At 35.9% G+C, this 11782-nt stretch overlaps 1 protein-coding gene across 4 annotated transcripts in view; it reads left to right on the plus strand.

The window, feature by feature from the left end:
- LOC115212042 (probable ATP-dependent RNA helicase DDX20) overlaps window positions 1-3016 on the plus strand; it is a 25297-nt gene extending 22281 nt beyond the window's left edge. For 3 of the 4 annotated variants that reach the window (XM_029780845.2, XM_036503024.1, XM_036503025.1), the window contains one exon: window positions 814-3016. In XM_029780845.2, the coding sequence (XP_029636705.1) occupies window positions 814-2999 (2186 nt within the window). In that variant the 3' untranslated portion in view covers window positions 3000-3016. The remainder of the gene's footprint in view (window positions 1-813) is intronic. The other variant, XM_036503023.1, reaches the window with a different exon arrangement.
- Window positions 3017-11782: the final 8766 nt, after the last annotated feature.

Below are 11782 nucleotides of genomic sequence, written 5' to 3' on the forward strand. Positions count from 1 at the left end.
AGAAATTCATGAAAATATCCATCATTTTTTAATGGAGTCTGATATATGATGTAGAGAGTATATGTGTCTCTCTGGATGTGTTCCTGCCTATCTGAGACAAAAAAAATTTGCACATGCGCTTACGCATACACAAACTGTCAGAAGTACATATGCACTCACACACGCACATGTGTGCGTGTGCTGTCAGTCTGTCTGTCTCTCCCTTTTGTCCCCTTTCTTTCTCTATCTGTCTCACTTTACATATCTTTGTTTTTGTTTGTCTTTCAAACGCTCACATTCACAAATATGTAGACACTAACGAATACCTTCTGATATGGTGATGCATGTATGTAATAAGATAGGCAGACACACATTGAAAGATACATGTATACTGTTACACACTCTGAGCATATTCCTTTGTTTGACTATTCATTTGTGATATAAGATTTACCTCCAACCAGCTCCTGTTTTTATTGAGATAACATTTCAAGATGGTTTAAACCAAGGCAGAAGAGCCTATCACCTCCATTTGATATGAGTGACGCATGCACTTTTATCACTTATGTTTGACTTCATAATTAATGACACCATTTCTCAAATGCCTCAGAGAGCTATGCTTAATTGTAGATCTGTAGTGTTTGATTCAACCAATGCCAGATCGGGCTCTATTTCGGAACTTGTTGATATGGTAATGCAGGATTGTGAGGTCTGTCAAACTGAGATTGTCTGTGTGGAAAAAATGGGTTTTGGGGTAAAGCAACATTGCATTTCCTTATTTCTGTATATATTTATACTATGATTTATTCTTTGTGTTTTATTATATTATTATTGTAGATCCTATACCACATGAACTTATATCGGAAAAGAGCTCTTCTCCAAATGTTTCTCTGGATGATCTTGTTCTCTCAGAAACCATTCCAACTAAGCAAGACAGAAATTGTAACAACCTGGACACAGAATCTTCTTTAACATCTGTAAAAAATTTCTCAGAAAACAATCCTGTAAAGTATTCCAATCATTCTGATAAACTTAATAATCATCCAGTGATTCCATCCCCAGAAATAGAAATGAAATCAAATTCTGATCAAGAATTACAGCATTACTTTTCTGACCAAAATTCCGGGTATGTCCACTTGGAAACATCCACGGGTACAGCTTTATTTGAAGCAGAGAAAACTGGAAACAAAGACATAAAAACAAAGGAAACTCGTGAAAGATCTATTAAGCACAACAACCAGTGTGATGACAAGATGTCTATAGAACTTTCAGAGTCATCTGAAGTGAGTGAGGGTAACAATAATGCGTCTGAAGAAGCTAAAATTGAAATATTTAAGGTATGTGAAAAACAAGATAGCTCAAATGTTTCTGATGATATTTCATTGAAATATGACCAGTGGAACCAAGGTGGACTTAGTCTAGATACATTGAATGATACTGAGAGCCATGAACAAAAACCCGAGCCTAAAATTGCATCAGCAAATGATGTTCTATTTCATGAACAGACACACTATGATATTGTTAAATCTACAGGAGACCAAGATGAGTGCCATTCACACAGAGACCTGACTGCTGTCATTCCAACAGAAAGCAATGAGGTCCACCAACAAGAACTCAGTCATGTTGCCAAGGCAACGATTACTGCTGTCGATAGTCACATAGAGAAACCTGATACTTGTGCAACGTCAACAGAAAATATTGATGAACTTCTTGTAGAAGAACATATTTCAGATGTTTCTTGTATTAGAGCTACTAATGGTACTCACCATGTTTTATCAGTAGATGCAGACAATAACCACCACCAAGCATCTATGTCACAAAAATCCACAAGCTCCTGTTTGAACAATCAAGTCGATGGCCTTTGGCCTTGGGGAACAATTCCTCAGTACAAGAAATCAAAAGAAGTTGGTGAATATTCTGAACTTTGTAAAAAATTCAAGTCTTTCCAAATTAATGACAATGAGCCTAAGTGTGAAAATATAGAATCTCTTATGCCTACAACTGCTCCTTTATGCTTGGAATCGGTCCCAAATGTAAGTAGCATACTGAACAAATTTTACAGACAATCTTCAGCCAAACTGCTGAATGAAATTTATGATAACCAACCTATCTCTTCCAGTAAGCAGCAAAATCAGAACAATGTCAACAACAAGGATAATATCTCAGAGCCAAAAATGTTGTCAGCAGATGGTGAAGAAGCATCCTCTGTGGTGTTGCCTGTAAATGCTGTGACAAATGTGCAGTGTGCTGAAGAGAACCTTTCCAAAGATGATTGCATTACTGATGATGCTAAAACATTGGTTAATAAGGGTGAAAGACAGCGTTACAATTTAGTCTTCGAGAAAACTAATACTTCTTCCAAATTGCAAGTTTCTTTAAAAAGAGATGAAGTCAGTGGTGAACTTAGTCCAAATGATTCTGTATCTAAAATCAAAACTGAGAATCACAAGACACCACGCAATGCAGGCTCTTTGAGGTCTAAGCCAATTGATGTGCCACAGAAGTTTGTTCCTGTAAAGAATAAGAGCAACAACTTGAAATTTGGTTCGGTCCATGTGCAACCTGATCGACTAAAGGAGGACTTCTCTTTAAGTGAGGACAGTGATTCTTCAACAACTTCAAATATTTCAAGTTCCTATTCAGAAGAAGATGACTTCTCTGAGTCTTCTTCATCATCAGAATACAGTTTTTCTGATTCTCTTTCTTCCATATCCTCAGATGTAAGTGAGCCATGTCACAAAACTTCTGCTGGTCACAACCCCAGTTTTCCATGGCAATCCCTGACTGGTTATCCTTTATTTTATCCCTCATATCCCTATCATTATACATGGGCCAATTGGATGCCCCAAGCTTGTCAGTCAGTTTCACAAAGACCACCTGTGTTACCTGTTCCAAATCCATTTCACTCTCCTCCCACAATTCCACCTGCTTCATTAACTCGGCAACAATTTGCTCATTCATATTTTCAACAATACAACTACATTCAGTGGATGGTTAGAAATTCTGTTTTGCAGAATAAATAGACATTTTTTCCTTCTCATCTCTGTCTTGATTACTTGCAAAATGTTTAATATTTGGTTCTGTCTGTTTATTAAATTTCTAAATTTTATATAAAACAATACACGAATTATACCGAATGCATTGTGTAACCATTACAAAAGTGAGACACAAAGCAAATTTACTAAGTGGACATGGAAGTGATTTCATGCCATGGTCAAGAGTTCCTCACAACTCTTAAAACCTACCATAACAGCCCTCATTGAAATTTTGGCATTGTGGGCTGTTGGCTTCATTGATGATGATGTAGGACTTGTACCTATCTTTATATCTGGTAGTAGACTCTGCTACTTTGATCTGCTTGTTGCTAGTCTTCATTGATCCACTGAGGCTATTGTTGATTTTGTCCAGGATCTGCTGGTTGAACTTAATTATCCTGGTGACGTCTGACTTGCTGAGAATAATTTTTCTCTTCATCATAGAAAATATTTCTTCACCAGAGGCCTCTAGCTCTTTCCCAACCCTAAATGAAGGTCCTTGTCACTTACAAAAACCTGGTGATCTGAGTCATTGTGGTTAGCAACAAGATATATGAGTACAGTGTGCTTTTTCGTTTTCTGTGTCAGACTTGAAACTGAAAAGGAATTGGATAGATTACACTATAGCATCTGCTAGTTATGGCTCATTAAAGTTTGTTCAAAAATACTTGGCATGCTCTGTATATTAACCCCTGTATTTGTCGACATACTTATTTCCTTTGGAAAGGTGAAAAGCAAAGTCTACACTCTGGATTTGAACTTGGAATGTAAAGACATGTAACCAAACACTATTTAGTAATTTGGGAGATATTCTACAGTTTCTGTTGTAGGTATATATGCACACACACACACACACACACACACTCTTATGTATGTAATTTGCATGTGTGTATGTTGTATGTATATAATTGTTCATTATAAAGAATTCAAATCTATTTTTATATGTTTGAGCAAACATAGTTTTGGAATAAATTTGCATGCAATAATTTAAAATTACCCAAATGGAAAGCTATTTACAACACTTCACAGTTTTGTATTTCTTCAACTCTTTTGTTCATATAATTTCTTCTCTCTTCTTCTCTAGTTGCTCCACTCTTTCAAATCAGAGCCTTCACTTTTAGAATAGGAAGGAATATTGGCTTCAGCATCATTCACAATGCTCAACTGGTACTGTTTTATGAACCCCAAAAGGATGAAAGGCAAAGTTGACCTTGGTAGAGTTTGAACACAGAATATAAGAACAGATGAAATGCTGCTAAGCATTTAGTCCAGCATACTAACGGTTTCTTTTCTACTCTAGGCATAAGGCCTGAAATTTCTGGGGAGGGGGCCAGTCGATTACATTGACCCCAGTATGCAACTGGTACTTAATTTATAGACCCCGAAAGGATGAAATGCGAAGTCAACCTTGGCGGAATTTGAGCATACAATGTAAAGTCAGATGAAATACTGCTTAGCATTTCGCCTGGCATGCTAGCGTTTCTACCAGCTCACTGCCTTAAGACGGAATATTGATAATACTAACTGGCATATCTTGGATCATCTGTACTCTATCAGTTATAACCTGGGGTTAAGCAAACTATAATCTGTCTGAATGGGTCTCAATTGTATATTATTTATTTTCTTCTTACTGAGTATTTCTTTGTCTTTCCAAGTCTTTCCTCTATGTTTGTTTTTTCATGATTATTTCTTCCACTCTTATTCTTGAGTGTATTCTTCACTTTTTCAATATTTTTTACTGACCTGGTTCCAAGTTCATTTTATTTTGTTCTTTTAAATGCAAGAAATGTAGTTGATGTCATTTTTACTTTTTCACAGCCTCAATATAGATTGATAACAACAAATATGGATAAATTGTTAATATAACAATTGATCCTGAAAGCAAGGACCAAACCAGCATGTAGTCTGATGCTCAAATGGGTTCCTCTTTTAATCATTAGATTCTCATTTAAAACCTATAATTGTGAGGATAAGTAATTACGACCCTGATGTTTATATCTGGAATATTCTTACTAATTATTCTTTCCCTGTGTGTGTGTGTGTTTATATATATGTATAATACAGACGTGTATTGTGTGTGTCTTCATAGAGAAAGTTGCATCTGCATTCAAGTTTATGCACTCTCTTCTGTGTGTGTGTGTGTGTGTGTGTGGTTAAATAATTTTAAAGGCTTCAGTTAATGTAAAATGAAACCTTAGAGGTGATAGAATTCAGAATTCTACTCAATGCTTTTCTATGACGAGCGCATGCATACATACAAACACAGGCGCACACATACACACACACACACAAATGTATATACACTTGCACTCTTGCAATTCTTGTCACCTCTGACAGATAGACATTAGATAGGCAGATTGAAAGGAGGAGGGAAATGCATTCTGAAATCATTGAGAGGGAGAGCGAGAAAGAGGAGGAAGAGTACACAAAGGGAAAAAATGAAAAAGGAGTCATTGACAAAGTAAGAAAAGTGTTGTGGGTGGGAGGAGTGTGAAACAATAAATGTGTGTGTGCAGGGTGTGGGAGCAATGAAGACGGATTTTGAATTAGGAAAAAACTCAGGAATGGTAATTTAGAGGGAATGTGAGTGAATGAGAAAATTATATATGGATGGAGATATATGGAAAAGATGAAAGGACATAAAATAGGTGGTTTCAAAGGGGAATCATTAAGGTATTCTATTTATATGGCCTTCTCTTAGTAATTCTATTTCTTGCTCTCTTTCTTTCTCTCTTTGGCACCTTCTGTTTTAGCCTCTCTCTCTCGCTCTCTCATGGATAACATATTTGTGTATGGTATGTACAAGTGAAAGAAAGAATAAGGAAATAAAGGTAGCATTAGGTGGTTTAGATTGTCTTTTAACTTCCAGGTACAATATGGTTGCGGGTTATAATTTGAGATATTGCTATTTCTAGCAGGTCAAGGGATCCTGTAGATCAAGGGTGAAGAATCCTTTCAGTGTGTGTGGGAGTGGTATTTTGTAAGTACCTGCAGGGTACATATGTGAGAATAAAATAATGAATCTTTAATTCTACCAAATTCAGTGGTAAGTATGCAATCACTCTAAGCAATATTGGGTTCACATTTTGGCACAAGGCCAGCAATTTAGATGCACTGGTTAAATCGTTTATATCAACCCCAATACTCAACTGGTACTTCTTTAATTGACCCTGAAAGAATGAAAGGCAAAGTTGAGCTTGGCAGAATTTGAATTTAGAATGTAAAGATGGACGAAATACTGCTATCTCTTCCACAGGTTCCTTCTACTTTTAGAGTGTGGCAATCTTCACACAGCTGTGTAGTTCATATGCATCACATGACCATACCAACGCAGTCGTCTCTCGTGCACCACAAATGATGCCTCTTATGCCCAACTTTTCTCTCGGGATGTTTACACTGATGTGCATGCTGATATTATACATCCAGCAAAGCATACTAGCTTTATTTCTTACAAGTCTATGCATATCTTTGGCAGTCACAGCCCATGTTTCATTGCCATGTAGCATGCCTGTTCACACACGGGCATTATACCGTCTGCTTTTCACTCTGAGAGAGAGACCCTTTGTTACCAGCAGAGGAAGGAGCTCTCTGAACTTTGCCCAGCCTATTCTTATTCTAGTAACTATGCTCTTGGGGCATCCACCCTAACTACTGACTTAGTTACCTAGGTACTGGAAGCTATTGACTATTTTTTGTCCCCTGGCATGTGATGGAATCTATTTTCTGTATATTTTAGTGTTAATTGTATCTGTGCAGCTTTCACACACAAAAACTATTTTCCCTCTCAACCTTCCTCTGATATTGCTGCACCTCTTATGTGTCCATGGTTTACACCAGCTAGGTTTTGTGGAGCTCCTGCCTGTGCCTTTTCCACAGGTTGAGCAGGGCTGTTGTTGACAATTCTGCCAGCTTGCTGCCTTACTCTTAGCAATATCAAAACTTTGTAATGCTTTAAATAGCAAGATATCACCAAGTTCATTCATTTGTTTTACAACCAAATACCCTTCTAGTCACTAACCTATGACAATTTTCATTGTAAGGGATCTTTTAATCCACTTCTTTTGGAAAATGTGAAGCTACCAGATGATTTGTTGAGGGATTTCCAACAAACAATACCAGAATGTAAAAATATATACACACAATAGGCTTCCTTACAGTTTCCATCTACCAAATACATTCATGAAGCATAGGTTAGCCCAGGGTTAGAAGTCACTTTCCCAAAGAGCCAAACAATGGGACTGAACCTGAAACAATATTACCTGTGTTTTAAATTGAATAAGACTTCTTACCTCAGATCTCAATAATATGGTTGGTTCTACTTTTTTTTGGTAAGCACAGAGATATTAGAAGGAATTGATAATCCAAAATATCTTACTTAATTTGCAAGATAATCATCTCTAATTTTCTCAACCAGTTCAGTGGCAGAAAGCAGTGATGCATTTTCAATCTATGGTTTCTCAAATATGAATATTTTTCAATATCTACATATGAATTATAAAATTCCAAAATAGATAATGCATTGTTATCCAAATTTTTCTGATTTTTTTTTTTTACACAATTTATCTGATTATAAATGAACTGAGCTACATGGAAGAATCATGGAAGATCAAGAGTAGTTGCTCATGTTCAAATTTTGAACTTATGATTTCAAAAAATCTCAGCCTCTTGAAATTGACCTGAAAGATCGAACCACTTTGTAGCATACTTTGATATTGGTTCTTTAAGTATTGGAAAATATTCCACACTATTTTTATTATTTTATTTGTAAATCTTCCAGTAGATTTATAAACAATAGCAATTTTTATGCAAAACTTCTGATGTTGACAAGAAGATAAGTAAATAGCTGATTCACTCCTTATGATGTCAAATTGTGTTACTTGTGATATCAGCCGAAGATGCTCAGTCACAAACCATTTCTTCCTTATCCCTTGATTCCCATGATAGAAAACTTTTAACATCCTAAAAGAGTTTCACTTGCCTTTTGAGTAATAACATTTGAGCATGACCCCACCATATTCTGTTTCAAGATTCATTAAAGTTTCTGTTGTTGAATTCCTTATTTTTTTATGAATACAATAAAAATGTGTACACGTGCACACACACACACACACACATTGTGTTCATGAATTAGACAATGGTACCCAATTAAGGTATTTGATTCCTTTTACGTTTTCCAATTCTGTCTTGATTAACACTGAAAATCATTTTATGATATCCTACTATATATGATACAGAATCTGTAACTATTCTGCCCAGTTTTTCTGTAGAATAAATAAATTGAAATTACTTATTTCTGATTTGAGCTGAGGAAAATCAGTCTTCACCTCTGCTCTAAACATAAATCTTTTTCTAAAGAAAAATCTATTTGTATTGTATATTTTGCCCTCATCCCATGGGCAATTATAACCTTCTGTACTATATTTATGCAACAATCTGACTTTCTTTGGCAACAACTATACACACTTTGATAAACTCCCCTTTGATGTGTGTGGCTTCAGCTCACACACTTTATACCTTGTGTTATATAGAAGTATTTTTACTTGTAGATTGCTGTTTGCATAAAGTGTCTTCTAAAATTGTTAGCTTGTTTAAAAGCAGAATACTTTTGGTTCTGACTTAACAGCTGTAGCCAAGATTTTACTTTTTATTAACTGTAACTGAATATTTACAAATAAGATATATACATTCATACCTTACTTCAATATACAAATATCTAGTTGCTCCTATGAACTTGTACCAATAGCTCTTTTGTTGTTGTTGTTGTTGCTGTTAATAACTGCAGAAGTTAATTTCATGCATCAGCAATCATCTGAGAAAAAGTAAATTCTTACTAACCATTAATTACCAATAACAATATCTAATAAAAAGTATAAATATTTGCAAGAAGAGTGCAAAGCAAATGTTAATAGGCTATGAAATTGTTTTTAACATAGGTACAAGTCCTGAAAATTTGAAGGAGGAGATTAGTCAATATTATTAATCCCAGTATATGACTGGTATTTTATTAACCAAAGGTGATCTTGGTGAGATTCGAGTTCAGAAAGTAGAACAGTGCAACTAAATACCACAGTCCCTTTTGTCCAATGCCCTAATGATCCTGCTAATTTCTGCAATATGTTATAATATTTGACTGTTACATCATTTATACAAATCTTTACTTCCAATTAATCTACAGAGATCAGTATTACATCTAACAGAAATTTGCTAATCCATTATAGGGTACTGAAAGCAGCCTACCATTAAATTATTTAGTAAATTGGCTGAGTTTATGGATCACAAAATTCCTTGGCAGTATTTGCTCCAACACTTGATGCCTGGAATTCACATCATGCTGATGCCAACTTTACCATTCCTCTTTGCAAATCAATGAAATATGGTATAAATCGAAGATGTGTTGTGCAAACAAATAGGATTTATTAGATCGAGTAGTGAAATCAGCAAAAATCTGACATGTTAAATAATAAAATACAGTCTAAACTTTCATGTGATGATGCCACCAAAGATCTGTCAAGTCAGATTTGTTGTGGAGCTCATTAAAAGAGACCATATTTGAAGACTAGAGAAAAGAAGTTTTAATGGCAGACAATAATTCAGGGATTTAGTGACAGGTACAGCAAAGTGTGACAGCTAGCAATTCCTTCTGTCTTGGGAGTCTGCCCAATAACGACCGTCAGAATGCTGTGTTATGAGCAGAGCAATTTTGACATATAAACATTCATCACTTTCACTGGTGTATTCTTAAAATTTCTCTTTGAACACATTCTTCCATTAAGAACAGTACTTTTCAATATCTCTTTGAACGGCCGTATTCCTTTAAAATTATTAACAATAAAGTAGATGAAGTTAGACTACTTATTCATACGTATGTATGTAAGTGTGTGTGTGTATCTATATATATAATCACTCTTAAAATATATGAAGCTAAAATCTGTACCTGAAATAGGTGTGCTATAATCGACAAAAATTACCATATGTGCTATCACTACAGTTCAAGGACTGTAATTAGTACATGAGTCTAGCTTATGATATATATGAAACTAGCTTATATATATATATATGATATTCTAGTCTTTTACTCATTTCAGCCATGCAGCTGTGGTCATGCTGGAACACCACCATGGTCTTTCTGATTTCCTCAGTCTGGGGTGTTTCACACCACAATTCCTGTACGTAACTTTGTCCCAGCTGTTGGTCCATTTGGTATATTAGGGAGTTTGATTCCTTCGTCCTCGTGTCAGCCTGTTTGTTCATCAGGGATTGTGTAGAGGAGAATGTCTAGTTCCTTTTTGAAGACATCTACTTCCACCCTATGCAGATTTCTTACTTTTTGTGGCAGAACATTGAAGAGCTGTGGGTCTTCGAACCCTAGATTATTGCAGTACCTGGTCCCGAATTCAGATAGAGCAGATGATACCTTTAGTACAATGCAATGGCGGCCAGTTCTGACATCTGTCTAACACTCAATGCCAAAATTAGGTACTTGCCCTCTAGAGTCTTCCATATGTAGATTATTGGATATCTCTCACGCCTTCACTCCAGGGAGTAAAGTTGCAGTTTTCTCAGCCTATCCCTGTAGCTCACCAGCTGCACTGTTTCAATCTTTTTAGTGTAGTGGCACTGAATTACCTCAAGCTCCGCTGTTAGTTTGGCAGTGTGTGGTGACCATAACTGGGAGCAGTAGTCCAGGCGTGTGTGATTTAGTGTGCTGGTTCAGCTTCGTCCACAGTCAAGTGACTGAAACATGTAAAAGAACAAATATATATATATTAAAGTTCATTCTTTGTATGAAAAAAAGACGACTTTTATTTCACATTAAAGAACCGAAATCACTTTCTTGTCAACCCAATACACCCCCACACACACAGTTATGGTATATTCTGTTTCGAACGTAACAGAGTACAGTATAAAGCTCGTCCACCTCTAGATTTACCCTGTGCTATCCAGTAGTAGTATTATACGTACTTCCAGGTTTGCATTTGGGCATCTGTCGTGTTTGAATAGATAATTGGAAAAGGTCAGCTGAGGACAATCGCAACCAACAATGAAGAACAAATCAAGAGTACAAAGAAATCAAATACCAATCTCTTTAAAACGGCAACCACTTTAACAGTAGTAGAATCACTACCCAACTACATCTATACATTCAAAGCAGTTTGCCAACAGTCCTTCAGCAACAACACACCCTGGTCAACCCAGTGACTACTAAATTTAGGCCACGACAGACAGAGAGGATGTTCTTGAAGCCGAGAATTTGAAATTATGGAGACAATATTTACATATCGCCTGAGGAAACACAACTAGATCTCATAATGCAGAGAAGCGGTTGCATAATCAAGTACCTGTAAGCCTAGAGAACTACGTTGCGTGGAAATAATTGTAGTGATTAAAAAATAAATGTCCAACCGCATTTCTTGTTGACTCCAATTTATTCATATATATATATGTAAACGCGTATACATATACACCGTTAACGCCTAGCTAGACATTAAAAATACCTTGATAAATGCAGTTGTTATTCTTTTATGCATAAATACACAATATGATACATACTTAAATATAAATGTGAATCAGTTTCACATGGATCGAAAAGTGTTTGTTTGTTTTGTTTGTCACTCATAAAAGGTTGCTTTTCACACGTGATGTTGGTATTCGTAACACTGATGGCCACCTTATTATCAGAAGCAGTTTATCGATTAAAACTTGCCATACCAAATCAAACTACGATGCACGACAAGATATTTTATAAATACCTTAACTGACTTAACCGAGAT

The sequence above is a fragment of the Octopus sinensis genome, linkage group LG5 (genome assembly GCF_006345805.1).
Source record: "Octopus sinensis linkage group LG5, ASM634580v1, whole genome shotgun sequence".
Classification (NCBI taxonomy): Eukaryota; Metazoa; Mollusca; class Cephalopoda; order Octopoda; family Octopodidae; genus Octopus; species Octopus sinensis.